The sequence below is a fragment of the Danio rerio genome, chromosome 24 (genome assembly GCF_052040795.2).
Source record: "Danio rerio strain M-AB ecotype USA chromosome 24, GRCz13ab, whole genome shotgun sequence".
NCBI lineage: Eukaryota > Metazoa > Chordata > Actinopteri > Cypriniformes > Danionidae > Danio > Danio rerio.
In genome coordinates this window covers 30,308,586-30,323,726 of record NC_141044.1, presented here as the reverse complement: position 1 = coordinate 30,323,726, position 15,141 = coordinate 30,308,586, and the positions used below count along the sequence as shown (strand labels likewise).

The 15,141-nt window shown below is 33.3% G+C and overlaps 1 protein-coding gene across 1 annotated transcript in view; it reads left to right on the top strand.

Annotated features, from left to right (window-relative positions):
* Positions 1–1,584: 1,584 nt before the first annotated feature.
* stag1b (STAG1 cohesin complex component b) overlaps positions 1,585–15,141 on the top strand; it is a 47,661-nt gene continuing 34,104 nt past the window's right edge. The window contains exons 1-2 of the mRNA XM_087309643.1: positions 1,585–1,724; positions 14,527–14,659. Of these exons, the coding sequence (XP_087165769.1) occupies positions 14,631–14,659 (29 nt within the window). The 5' untranslated portion in view covers positions 1,585–1,724; positions 14,527–14,630. The remainder of the gene's footprint in view (positions 1,725–14,526; positions 14,660–15,141) is intronic.

The window sequence follows — 15,141 nt, the reverse complement described above, 5'->3', positions numbered from 1 at the left end:
ATCATAAATATATAAAAAAAATAATTAAATATTTGGTCACATGGGAATGTAGAGTGATTGTGGAATGTATGTAGAAAATTCTCAAAAACAAAAAAAAATTAAATTAAATATAACAAAATAATATTTAAAACAAAAAAATCAAACATTATTGAGATAATACATGCATATCTGTAAAGATCAATAAATATAATAATTTACCTTTATAAAGCATTTAAACTAAGCATTTTTAAAAACATTTTAATCCAGAGATGCCCAATCTAGGGTCCTCTGGCTAAATTTGGCCCATTTTTACCTGTGATTTTGCCCACTGTCCCAATTCAGACTGGAGGGATAATGATGGGGAGGTAGTTGAGGTAAATATTTTTGACTGAGATTGTCATTTTGAAATTAATGTAACTTTTTGCTTGCTTTGTTTTGTCAATGAATCTGATTTTTGCAAATGTACATACTGATACTTAATGAATAGAGAGCTATACGCAGTATATCAGCAAGCAAATCAAGGCAAAAGCAGGTGCAGCTTATGTATCCAGTACTGAACTCCATTGTGTAATATAATTGTTTACGTTTCTACTGTTATAAGTTCATTAAACCTTTTTTTAATATACTACATTAGGTAATATAATTTAAAGCAATGTTTTGTAGTTTTTATATATTTAAATATTAGGCAATGAATTAGGATATTACTCATGAAATAATTAATGTAAAACAGTTTTATAGGTATATTTACCTTCGGCCCACAGACCTCAATCAAGTTTAGGTTTTGGCTAGGGCTGGGCCGATAAACAATAATATATCGAATCACAATAAAATTTATGTCAATAACAATGATAAGCTCTTGGTTTTTTTTACTCTATACTGACCTATTTCTCACACAGCAGAAATGTGCAACAATGGCAGTCTAAAAGTGTGTTGATATTAGAATTTTCTGCCACAGAAAAATGAACGGACAAAAATGTCATGCCATTTAATGGACCCTCTAATTTTTGTGGCCTCAGTCATTGTTGGGGTATTTTAAAAAATCATTAACAACTTACATTGGAATATATATCGTCATCGTTCAATATGGAAAATATTTATTAAGATTGCATTTTTTGCCATATCACACCAATTTTTGGCTCTTTATAAAAAATGTTTAGGCACCGCTGTGGACCATTGATATATCACATTTTCAGACAAATTCAGACAAAGAATATCATTTGATTTTATTGAAACAAAAAAGCCAGTAAATTTTTGTACAATATTTTGTCAACAATATAATCTAAATACGTACGTGATTTATTTAAAAATTTAAATACCAAAATAGCCACAACCAAAGATTATTTCATGAAGAAATCAGTGACTAAACAAATAATGCTACTATATTGTTGTTTAGGGGAGAAATATTACAACACAAATGTTCATAAGACCGACAAGGGCCACATTTTAAAAGCATAATATCCCAAAAGAGTCAACTTTATCGATTTTTCTTTTCCAAACACGTCTTTTATTTAGTATTTGTGTAAAAATGTCCTCTGTCCACCAGGAGGCGACCTCAGATCAGTCTCCCATCGCGCCATTTCGTTGCGGTAAAAGCCGCCAGATGGCAGTTTAGGATTGCTTCTCTGAGGAAAGGCGCGGTTCTGCTTCAGGTCTAATTTACAATATAAAAACATAAACTATTTGGGCAATTAATCGCGCCGATTATTACTGACGCGTGTCCCGGAGGACCACTATAAGCGGTTGAGGTGAGTTTGTACGAGTTTTGTAACAACTGAGTCTGAATCTTTCCGTGGGGCGCGCGCTCACTGCGTAAATCGAGCTTGCATTAAAGATGGAGGACATGCAAGAGGGAGTGTGTGTGTCTGCGTGCGTGCGTGCGCGTGTGTGTATATGTGTGTGTGTAGGGGGATGGGAGCAATTCTCGAAGGACAGTATGTGTGTGTGTACATGCCCCCTGTGCTTGGTGGCACCGTCTTTCCTTTCGCACGTAGCTTTATTATCTTAATAGGCTGATGTACGTGTAATTTTGCTGTGTTATTACAGGAACGCGCGTGACATTATGCCTTCCTGCCGCCGTGCACGCGGACAGACAGACACACATACAGACAGTCAGTCAGTGAGCTAAGCGCGCGAGTCTCTCAACTGCTGTTGTTCTCTGATGCTTGTGCAGGTCGCCGCTAGTTTCAACTGTAATGTCTGGATTCTGTATTTAGCACTAAGTTAGCTCATTTTCCTCAAGTTGTCACGAATTTTATGAAGTGTTTACGGATTTAAGAGATAGAAGTTGATGTTATTTAGTCAATTTATGTCAGTAAAGATAGGACAGCTCAACTTTTTGTTTGTCCGAACTTGGTTGAACATCTGAGATGAAAGAATCGTGTTGGGTTACTTGTGTATTTGAACTATTCTTTAAACCAGTATTGTGTTTTCCTTTATAATTGTGTGTGTCTCTTAAAAATATTGTAGTAACGTACACAATGTGCCGGTAGTTATTAAGTTAATGTTGTATATGAGCACAGTTTAGATATCACTTAACGTTAAAGGCATAGTTCACCAAAATATCTAAATTCTGTAATCGTTAACTCGCCTTTTTACTTGCTCAAGCCTTTATGAGATTCTTTCTTCTGCTAAACACAAAATAATATATGTTTTTTTATATTGGAAACATGTAAGCATTGGCTATCAAGGCAGGGCAAGTTTATTTATATAGCACATTTTTATACACAATGGTTATTAAAAGTGCTTTACATAAATTATGTAGTATTTGGTTTTACTACTATGGATATCAATGGTTACAGGTTTGCAGTTTCTTCAAGATATATTCTTTTGTGTTTATAAGAAATTACCTCATAAAAGTTTGTAAAAAGTGAGTAAATATTCCATTAACAAGCTAATTAAAGGACTATTTTTTAGATTTGTTAACTAACCTGAGTAGTGAAAAGCTTCCAGAATTTCATTGACTTAAATAAGATCAAGTTGTGTACGATTTCTTGAATGAACAAAACATTTCCACACATTAATTGGAAATGTATAGGCTTTCATCTGTTACTTGCAACAATATTTATTTTGTACTATCACTTCAGTCTATTTGACTTTGTTTGTGCAGTAATATGAGCTTTAGGATTTAGAGAGATGTGCTTTAGGAAAATTAATAGTATAATAATTATAATATTAGTAGTACATTATTACACTTTTATTTTAAGAAAATTGAAATAAGGCTGAAGACTTTAAAAAGACATTTCTATGACTTTTCAGCTGATTATAAACACCCTTAAATTAAATCAGAACCATTTGAAAATTCGACAAACATCATTATTTTCTTTTTATCTAGACTAAATGAATACTGTTTGACATTATTAGAAGCCTCTGTTTACCCATCATCAGTTTGTTTTCTACTTGTGTCCCAATGCTCTAATGTACACGCATTATATGTTTTAGATTATGCTGCTTGCTTGGATTTGTTGTTTAAGGTGAGATGTTGGCAGGTGTCTGTAAATTCACATCCTGGCACTGAGTAAGCACTGAACAAGCATTAACCAAATGTTGTTTGTGCAGTTTTTGAGTGTTGATTCAGCACTCAGCCATTATAGTAATGGCACTATGTTGCATTTTAAGGGAAAGTGGTTTATTTCTAAAAATAAAATAGAATTTTTCCAAAACATGCATCAAATTTTGTTGTTAGGTTTGTGTTTTTTAAGTTGTGCACAAAATAGTTCTCATTTTAATGGAAAATTTGGAAATATTAGGTACTTTCAATGTAATAAGACATTAAAGTGTGTCAGAGATTAAAATGTTATTAGATTTTTTTTTCAGATTGGTTTTTGATTCATAAATCGCTATTTCGAATGGTTTAGATTTAAGTTTTAAGGATATCAATAATCAGCAAAAAAAAATCAGAAATGTCTTCTTAAAGTCTAAGAAATAAATTTTTTGTTGTCTTCAGCCTTTTTTGACTTTTCTTACACTAAACCACCATTAGGCGTGGGACGATAACCGTTTTCAAGGTATGCATGGTTTGGAAAAGTCAAGGTTTTCTGCTATACTGTTTTAGGACAACAGTATCTCCAGCAGAAAGATATCCAAAAATGCTGTTTTAAATTGTTTTTGAAACAAATGAAGACAGCAGAAATCAATGATTCATTTAAAGTATTCAGCCTAACTTGTTTACTGTTCCAGAATATGTCAAATGTTTCTCAAAATAAAATGTGTTTAAAGGGGAAAAAGGTTTTGTTTTTTACCCAGACATGCCAAAAGAATATCATTTATAGCGGTAATCACAATATCGTCAAACTGTGATATTCTTATCCAAGGTTATCATGCTGCCAGAATCTTATACCGGCCCATGCCTAACCACCATTAAAAATGTAATGTACCACTAAAATTTTCTGAAAGCACATCTCTGTTAATTCTAAAGCTCATAATGCAGCACAAATAAAAGCAAAATAGATTTGAGTAATGGTACAAAATAAGAATTGTTCCATGGTTTAATGTCAGCCAGTACTTTACAAACCACATTGATCTGTTATTTTTGTGGTGAGGGTTTTATACATGGTCGGTGCTGCTTTGTACATTTAGTTGTACGATTCAAACTTCACATATTCATCATGATAAAGCTGTTTTAGCATTTCAAGTTTATTTAAATTGTAATGCTTAATGTTGAATGTTTTAATATGCAAGCCTAATCGATCTCCAACGGTTAGATCCTTTGTAGATATTACCGAATCACTCTGTAAGTACTTTTAGCTATTGCTTGTAAGTGTTTCTGTTTACACTGTTGCCAGGAACCCGGTGGCTTTTTAAATCAATCAAATAAAGGCAGTGGTTTGTAACTCTATCTGTACATCTTGGCTTAGACTTTGTGTCAATCAAGTATGAAATGGTTGATTTCGCAATTAACAATGGTTTATTCCTGGAGATGTCTCCAACACAAAGCCTAAATCCTTGCTTGGAATACATTGGAGCTTAATATTTAGTAGCTTTTTCTCTTTTGCCTTTGATGGAGTCTTTGAAAACAGTGTCTTGGCAGGCTCTTACCTAAATGTGCTGATTTCATTATCTCTCACCTTTTATAGCGTGAACTGTAAGGCAGAAATCCCATATTGAGAAATTGCTGTCCTTGGCTTTGTCCCTTTGGAGAATAACATCCAGAGCTCTCTATTATTCAATAGCCTGTTCACTTTTGGTCATTTATTATTATTATTTTTATTTATTTTTTTGCATATGTCTTTTTATGTGTGTGTGCTACATTAAGATAAAAATAATGTTTTTATAATACCATTATAAGTAATGATTTTGTTAGGCTTAAGCTGTGTTTAAAATAGATGTTTAATAAATAGAAGTCATACCCGGACGGTCAAATGTATAATAAACAAGCAGGACTTTACTTTTTCTGTTGTAGTATTATGCCCTCTCCTGAGTGTGTTTTTGGCAAGCAATTTAGATGCGTGACATGTATTCCAGGAGGCCGTTGTTGCCATAGAAACACCCTCACTGTCGGTCATATGATCTAATCCTGGGGTTTTATTGGCTGTGTTAGTTAGATCAATGAATGTTGCTTTTAGAGATAAGGAAAAAAAAGTCCCATCACCTGTGGGATAAATGAATAGCATCATATTATAAATGGGTTTTAATATGTGTATTGTAAGCCCTGTTAGGATTTGAACATTTAGTATGGTGTTTTCCCTGATATCAATGTGCACGTGTGTATATTCATGCTTATTTAATACTCTGCTGTTTTGGCATGCAGTGTAAACCTGTATGAAATTTTGTATGGTTTGATTAACAGTGTGTTGTGCACTTTAGAAATGGCTGTACATCATGGGCAAAACACATTAAAGTTATTAGATTATTATTTTTTTTCACTTGTAAAACACAAAAGATGATATTTTTAGGAAGTAATGCTGCTTGGAAACAGTGTGTGGGTGTGTGACTGTTGTCATTTTAGGTGAAATACCTTTTTTATTGTGAAACTGCGGGGAAATGGACTTGCTGTTTGTGTGATTGGTTGAATATTGAATTCATGTTTCTTTTTCATTTTTCATTCTTCATTTTTCTACATTTTTGTGTATTGCAGAAGAATTCAATCAAAAATTCCTGATTTTATACTTTATTTTCATGATATTTAGATTGTTCACAATATATAGCTTATTATTTACACTGAGCTTATATATTTTTAGGTGAAATGCCATTTTCATTGTGAAACTGCTGGGAAATGGGCTTGCTGTTGATGTGATTGGGTAAAAATAGAATTTTTTTCATTCATATTTATTTATTTCATTCTGCTTCATTTATATTCATTCATTTAATCTTTTTTTTGTGTAATGCAGAAAAGTTACAATCTAAAATGAGTACTTTTATAGTTTATTTTCATGATATTTAGATTGTTAACAATATATAGCTTATTATTTCCCTGAGCTTATATATTTTTAAGTGAAATACTGTTTTAATTGTGAATGTGCAGGGAAATTGGCTTGCTGTTTATGTGTTTGGTTGAATATGGAATTTATACTTCATTTATTTAATTTTTTTCATTCATTTATTTCATTTGTGTGTGTATTGCGGCAGAATTACAATCTAAAATGCCAAATTTTATAGATTATTTTCATGATAATTAGATTGTTCACAATATATAGCTTATTACGTACACTGAGCTTATATTTTTTTGGTGAAATATCTTTTTTATTGTGAAACTGCTTGGAAATGGGGTTGTCATTAATGTGATTGGTTGAATATTGAATTTATACTTCATTTATTTCATTTATTTACAAAATATTTTGTGTATTTCAGAACAATTGCAATCTAAAATGCCTAATTTCAACAATCATTTACTACATTTGTGTTTTTCTGAGAAATTAAAGAATTGAAGAATCTAAATCGCCTAATTTTATGGTTTATTATGATGATATTTAGTTTGCTCACAATTTATAGCTTATTATTAACACTGAGCTTATATATTGTATTTTTTGTGTGTGTGTGTATATTTAATTGTAAGATGCTGCGTTGTTGGCATTTTTCTAACACATTCTAATTAGCTATTAATTAATTACTTAATATTTTTGTATATTTGTGCTGATTTTGGAGTAAATTCTGTTGAATATCACTAATATATAGGCGATGCGGTAGCACTGGCACCTCACAGCAAGAAGGTCACTGGTTCAAACATTGGCTGGATCAGTTGCCCTTTTTGTGTGGAGTTTGCATGTTCTCCCCGTGTTCGTGTGGGTTTCCTCCGGGTGCTTCTGTTTCATCCACAAGTCAAAACGTGCTATATGGGAATTGGGTAAGCTAAATTGTCTTTAGTGTATGCGTGTGAATGAGTGTGTGTGGATGTTTCCCAGTGATGGGTTGCAGCTGTAAGGGTATCCGCTGCGTAAAACATATGCTGCATTAGTTAGCGGTTCATTCCGCTGTGGCGACCACTGATTAATAAAGGGACTAAGCTGAAAATAAAATGAACGTATCATTGGTATGCAAAGAATGTCAGAAACCTTCATAAGGCAGGAAATATTCGAATTTTGAATACAGCTGTTCAAATTCTGTGCGCAGGGATCCTAAATGAACAAATTCAGGAGCAGGATTGCTGTAAACAGTGTTGCATTTATCTACATGTACATGTCTGCCCTCTTCCTATTCTATGGAAAGGGCCCTGGATCCTTATTAAAACACTATAAATTGTAGTTTAATCCCAATTAGAAACCCATAGCACGATACCAATTTAGATAAGTATTAAACACGACCAATCTGGTACAAAACCACCTTTCCAAATTGACTTAAATACAATAAAGCAATCAAATGTACACAAAAAAAAGAAATTAATCCTTTAACTCCCCGCTCTACAAAGTAGAAGACCATATTTTGACTGTTTTAAATAAAGACTGTTGAAGTCATTTTAAATAATGGTTTTCACACAGCATTTTTGGTTTACAACAAAATCAACATTAATCTTGTTGCACTACTACACTTGATTTTGGTTTTATTATAAAATTAAATAAATAAGAAATAGTGTTAAATTAGAAATATTTTATGACTTAAAAAAATAAAGATGATTTAGTATTAAAAATGTTTTATTTTGATAATTAAAAAAAATTAATTGGTCTTACATTTAATATTTTTTGAATAGTATATATGTTAATTCCAGTACTTTTACCATAGACCGACATATCAACCATTTGGTAGAGGTTGATATTTTAGAAATGGGATGTGTTGAAAAAAATGCATTAAATGTGTTCACTAACAACATTAGGAGTTAAGAAATGCAATACAAATTCATTTTTTTGTTAGTGGGGCAGTTAAAGGGTTAATAAAATTAAAATAAAATTTTTGTTTTTCCAAAACTCAAATAAACATCAAAAGTCGATATTGCATTTAGCAAAGCTCAAAAAATAGTCCAAATAAAATCTTTCATGTCTTCTTGCTAAAGGCTGAATTCCACATTGACGAGCCACACTGTAATTACTGTACGTTATTTAGAAAGACTTTGTTGGTGATTCCTCTCAGTGCGGCCCACTCGCCTGAAAAGACCTCGATTATGCTGATGTCTCGAGACAGATTTTGATCTATAAAACATCGAGTTTTCTTTCAAACCTGAGATGGGAATAAGCGTGCAAGACAAAGCTAGAGCTAACGCTGCTTTTCTCACAGGCTCTCAGGGCAATTGTCAAGCTATTTTCAGTGTTTCACAGATCATTAGAGACTGCTGTCTGTCCTTAACTGTTTATGAGATGAACAGACGAAGAGAGATGTATAAATCCACACTTATTTATTCCACTCTTCTAAAACCATACCTTGATAAGCTAAGATGGATTTATGAAGATATCATCATATGTATGGTATAAATGAGATGCAATATTAAAAGATGGATCACAGCATTTTAGCACCAGTGTAAATAATTGATAAACAAAAGAGGGAATGGTGGACATAAAGATTTCTGTTTGAAATGTGCTTTGTTTTTGAGAGCAGGTTTATATGGTTGGTATTTCAGAAATGGTTAGTTTTTTTTATTAATTTGCAAGACACTTTCATATTTATATTATATTTACATGGCTCATTTTGGCCCATCATATTGTCCATTTGTGGTCCAAGTTTTTTTAAAGTAAAATTTAATATAAAGTAGTTTTAATTTGTGATCTTTTGTCGTCGCTTATTTATATTAGTTATAAAGTACAGAATGGTTATAGCGCAAAACATAATTTTCTTGTATTAAAGGGATAGTTCACCCAAAACTGAAACTTCTATCATCATTTACTCATTTTCTTGTCAAAAACTTGTTTGAGTTTTCTTCTATTTAACACAGGGGTGTCCAAACTTGGTCCTGGAGGGCCAGTGTCCTGCATAGTTTAGCTCCAACTTCCTTTAACACACATCCCTTTTAGTATACATAAAAAGAGCTTGATTCGCCGGTTTAGGTGTTTTTGATTGGGGTTGGAGCTAAAATATTCAGGACACCGGCCCTCCACGACCACATTTGGACATTTGATTTAACACAAAGTTATTTTTAAAAATGCTGAAAACCTATATTTATTACTTTCGTTGTATTTCCTACTATGGTTATCTAGCTTTTTATTATTATTTTGCTTTATTAGGTTCATCAGACAACAAAATATACATAATATTGATGCATATAGATCAGGGGTGGGCAAACTCGGTCCTGGAGGGCCGGTGTCCTGCGTAGTTTAGCTCCAACTCTAATCAAAAACACCTGAACATGCCAATCAGTGTCTTCAAGATCACTAGAAATCTATAAGCAGGTGTGTTTGATGAGAGTTAGAGTTAAACTGTGCAGGACACCGGCCCTCCAGGACTGAGTTTGCCCATCCCTGATATAGATGCACTGATACAATTCACTAAACAAGAAATGATCAAGAAAACGTAATTTTACACTAAATAAGTATGAAAAATACGGTCAAATATCACGTATATACTTTCCCAGTGTTGGGTTGCAGCTGGAAGGGCATCCGCTGCATAAAACATGTGCTGGATAAGTTGGCGCTGAGGCAACCCTAGATTATTAAAGGGACTAAGCGGAAAAGAAAATGAATGGACAAATGACGTATATACAAACATATGCACACATAAGATAACACTAACTGTTTTTAAAATAACTGTGTCAAATAGAAAAAGGAAACTTGCAATGGTTTGGATCCATTTGAAGGTAATAAAATTACATTTTTAGGTGAGCTGTTCCTTGAGTTAGACCAGGGGCGTCCAAACTTGGACCTATTGGGGCCGGTGTCCTGCAGATTTTAGCTCTTACTTGCCTCAAGACACCTACAGGGATGTTTCTAGAAAGCCTGGTAAGAGCTTGATTAGCTAGCCCAGGTGTGTCTGATTGGGGTAAGAACTAAACTCTGCAGGACACCAGTCATCCAGGACTGAGTTTGGACACCCCTGAGTTATACTATTTGATGTCTATTATGATAATTCAATTTTTACATGTTAGATGTTTTAGCAGTAAATTATTATTATGTAGCGTGAGCATAAGAGGTGCTTTTATTGAACAAAATCATTTAATCTTCGCATGAAATGCAGCTATCAGAGATTTTTGCATGCTGCAAACAGCACTAAGTGGTCAGAACAGTCTTCAGTACAGCAGACTGAAGCATATTGAGATTCAGAGTGTCTTTTTCACATTACTGATTCAACTATGAGAGCCCTGAGTAATTTGAAGGAAATCTGTTGTGCGTAAACATTGAAAATCGCCAGTTCGGTTACCATCATCAGACGCTGCGGAAAAGACATAATTGGTCTGATTTAAAAGCATCTCGCCCAGGCGGTGCCAAGAATAGCCTCATTTCACTGTGATCATACAGTGCAAAGCATTTAATAGTGTGTCCCTAGACTCTAATGAATCTGTGCTGCTTGCTCTAGCAGCTCGATGGACAAGCTGCAGGCCCATTAGCACATTCACTGATCCATTGACTTGCTTTCAGGGCTTGTTTTGAGCAGTGCCTTTAATGGCCACCTGTGCACTTCTTTTTTTCCAATTTGACGTCACAACATGAACACTTTAATCTGTGATCTTGTGCACACCTTTTTGATTGTGTTCTGAATAGATCTATGTTCTTTCATGCTAAAGGTTTAAATGCTTTCACTTGTATTAAGTTGTTTTAAAGGGAAAAGGTTTATACGGATGCATTTATAAGGAAGTACAATCACATAAGATAAGTAGCCTAATACTACGTGCTGTTTTATTCAATACGCAGCGGGTCGCTTCATGGGAGCCGTCATTTAAATATCACATGACTAGCCAAACAGCTATTTATAACCCCAGTGTCATTAGATACTTTTACTGGTAGAATAAATTAATTGTTTCTGACTGAGAGCATTTTTGGAGTGATTAACTGTTATTCAAAGTTTTGCATGATGCTGACTGCAGGTGGTTATTAAAACTGGCATCAGGAATATTATATGGGAAAGCCATAAAAGTATACTGTAAAAATGACTGGGAGGTATTGGAGCACTGTTAAAATAACCAGTTGTTATTTATTTTAGTTTATTTATTTGGCTAAACTTTTTTTTTAGTTTTTTTTTTATTTAGCTTAGCTTTATTTAGTTTATTAATTTTTGCTAAGATTATTTATTTATTAATTTCCACAACAAAATTTATTTCTGATTTAAAATATTTAATTTAAAAAACAATTGAATAGGATTGTCTTTCTTTATTTAAATATATATTACCTGCATTATTAAAAATTGTTACAAATTTTAAGGCAGTGTTGCCAAGAACTCTGTTTTCCTGCAGAACAAGGGTGGGATGTTTTACATATGAGTAGTTATTGATTTTTGTAATTCACAGATTTAACTGGGTATTATGCTTTATATATATATATATATATATATATATATATATATATATATATATATATATATATATATATATATAAATTACTAATACTTTCCTTCTTAGACTTTACAGACCTAAAACTTGCCTATAGCACTTATTCATTGTTGCTCTTATAGTTGTGTAAGTTGCTTCCTTGTCCTCATTTGTAAGTCGCTTTGGATAAAAGCGTCTGCTAAATGACTAAATGTAAATGTAAATATGCAGGGACCCCCAGGAACATTATTGGGAACATTATTGGGAATATTTGGAAATGTTTTGTTTTGAGGTCCTGGCAACCATGTCTTGGGTGGTTACGGAGATTACTGCCAAATGACGGAGATTACTTACCTTTACATTTACATTCTGCAGGCTTGCTGAAATCTGGAGATTATTTAGTCTATCATTAAGTCTATTTATTTACTTGTGTAATTGTGTGTAAATATATATTTTTTCAATTGTTATATTAATTTCAGTAATATTATTGAATTAATAAAGGGACTAAGCTTAAAAGAAATAAAATGAATATTATTAAATGATAGGTACATTTTTAGAGGATTTATGTACAATACATTTTGCAAATGAACATTTTCTTTTTATTCGTGGATATTTAGCCAAATACTGTGCTGAAATGGCAACAAAAAAGTCCACAGATGCCGTCTGGCTCTGCTTGTAAGGCAGTTCCACTTTTGAAGATGAGGATACCTGTTCGGTAATAACAATACATGGATTATTCATTATTTCATTTTCTTTTCAGCTTAGCCCCTTTATTAATCTAGGGTTGCCACAGCGGAATGAACCGCCAACTTATCCAGCACATGTTCTACACAGCGGATGCCCTTCCATCACTGGGAAACACCCATACACTCTCCATCACACTCATACACTACGGACAATTTGGCTTACCCAATTAACCTGTACCGCATCTCTGGACTTGTGGGGGAAACTAGAGCACCCAGAGGAAACCCACGCCAACACGGGGAGAACATGCAAACTCCACACAGAAATGCCAAGTGACCCAGCTGAGGCTGGAACCAGCAATCTTCTTGCTGTGAGGCGACAGTGCTACCCACTGCGCCACCGTGCTGCCCCATACATGAATTAGAAATAGAAATTGGTGTGAAAGTTTAATTCTAATGCTACAAAAATTCTGTACCGCTTCTTTAAATCGCTTAACTTTTGTAAATTTGTTGAATATTTTGGTGCTTTCAAATAATTAATTTACGACAATCCATTTAAGATGTTCCTCAGTAGTGTTTTGCTGACATTGACATTCATATTTCTGCATTCCCAAAAGGATTCAGCTCTCTTCACTGTCACCTACCTCCTCGCTGAGGTGTAAATGACATTTTCTTTTCTACGCTCTGCCCTCAGTACATACTACAGTTATTGCTTACTCATCAGGAAAAAAGCACCTTGTATAAACTTTCTGCTTTTTATTTTGTAAGTTTAATCACTATCTGTTTGTTCATGTGCTGCGCATCTCTGGTGTGCTCTTAAGTTTGACAACTGTCTTTTGTTCCGAATCAGGAATCCAGAGTTTTGGCCTGGTCATATTTACTGAGATATCAAAATGTGTGTGGGGGAGGGGAACGCTACAGATGCAAAGACGTCTTATTTTCTCCTTATGTCCAGTTAGAATAGCATGACCACAGTTTTCTCTTTAAGGGAATTCCAGCATGCTTTCCTGTTGAACGTCATCCATACGCCTGCTTCACGGTCACATGCAGCAATTCAAGTGCATTTGAACCCTCAGTATCCACTGAAACATCTATTACTACGGTGTGGAAAGTCTCCTCTGGGGGTGGGGAGCCATCTTGTGTTGGTTAAGATCAAATCATTTGTGAAGATGTATCCAAGTGCTTTGTCTTAAATCAGTCAGGGGTGGAAATATTTGCTTTTCATATTATCTCATCGCAGAGATATACCCTGATCTAATTTAGATCCATAAACATCCCATCCCGAGTTGACTTAAATGTGTTTAGCCATCAGATCTGCCTCAGTTTCTGCTGTTTCTACAGCAACAGGGAAAAAGCCATGCTTGGGATGCCCCCTAATGGCAGTGTTTCTTTTGTCAAATGCTGTGTGATATTTTGGCCTCAGGTAGAGGTGATATAATACAAATGTCTTTTTGTTGTAATGAAATGCATCCGTAATAACCATTTATTTGAGTCGTTGGCTATTTTTGTGATTCTGGTGCTGGTTTTTGGTTTCAATGAAAAAGCATGGGTTGTACTGTCCCTAGTGGTTGTGTGATGTCATTAGTTTGGGATTAATATAATCAAATGGTTTAGAATAGTAATATTTGTTAAAAATATATTTTATAATTATAATATAATATATATTTTTTATTTTAATTTGTTTAACTTTGTAAAATATTGTCATAAATGAATACATGTAAATATTAATAAATAAATGATTTATTTATGCAAGAATATTTACGATAGATCTTACGTAAACTACATGGAAAAATGTAATATATAAATGTTATTTAAAAATTCTATTTGAAAAATGATTGTTTTAAAGTTTTATTTGGTAAAATTATTTAATTATTCGTTTGTTAGTTTAGATTTGACTTTGCATTGCATATTTATTTATTATGCAACTAAAATAATTTTAAAAATGTTCAAATGTTACCAGGTGCTACTGATGTCAATTTTTAATTTATCTGTTAATAATTATACGTTTTTTAATCTTAATCTAACACACACTTCAATTTCAATCCACAGGTTATGTGGTCTGAAGCATTCTGGGGCTGAACTGAAGAATCGCAGAGAATTTAAGCCATTCAAATTCATCTCTAGAAAGCTCTAGATTTGTCTGAAGACTCAACATGATCAACTCTGACTTCCCTGTTTTACAGTAAGTAAATCATGTTCAAATGTTGGGACAACTTTCTCGTTTGTGTGTGTGCGATTAAACTATGCATTGCTTTGTGAAACATATACTTGTGAAGTGCCCTATTTTTAATTTTATCTGACAACATTTTTTTCTTAAAGTCTTAATGTCTTAAATCTCAAAAGCAAAATGTTAGACCTTAAAAAGTCCTAAATATACTGAAATATTGCGTTGTAGGTCTTAAATCTTTTTGAACAGCTCTTTTTTTTCTTTTTCTTTTTTTCTTTTCGATTGTTCATGTATAGCTACCCAATCTGGCCATTAACACCCATACAATCACAAACAATCCTTCTCAAAAAAACTTTTTGATTTAAAAAGCCTTTAATTACTTACAGTTATGTTTACTTAAGTTCTCTTAAAAGACCTACATTTTTTATTATTAAATTATTATTATTCTTTTTAGACTGAAGTATTTGACAGCTATGTTTTGTTCAATTGTTGGTGTA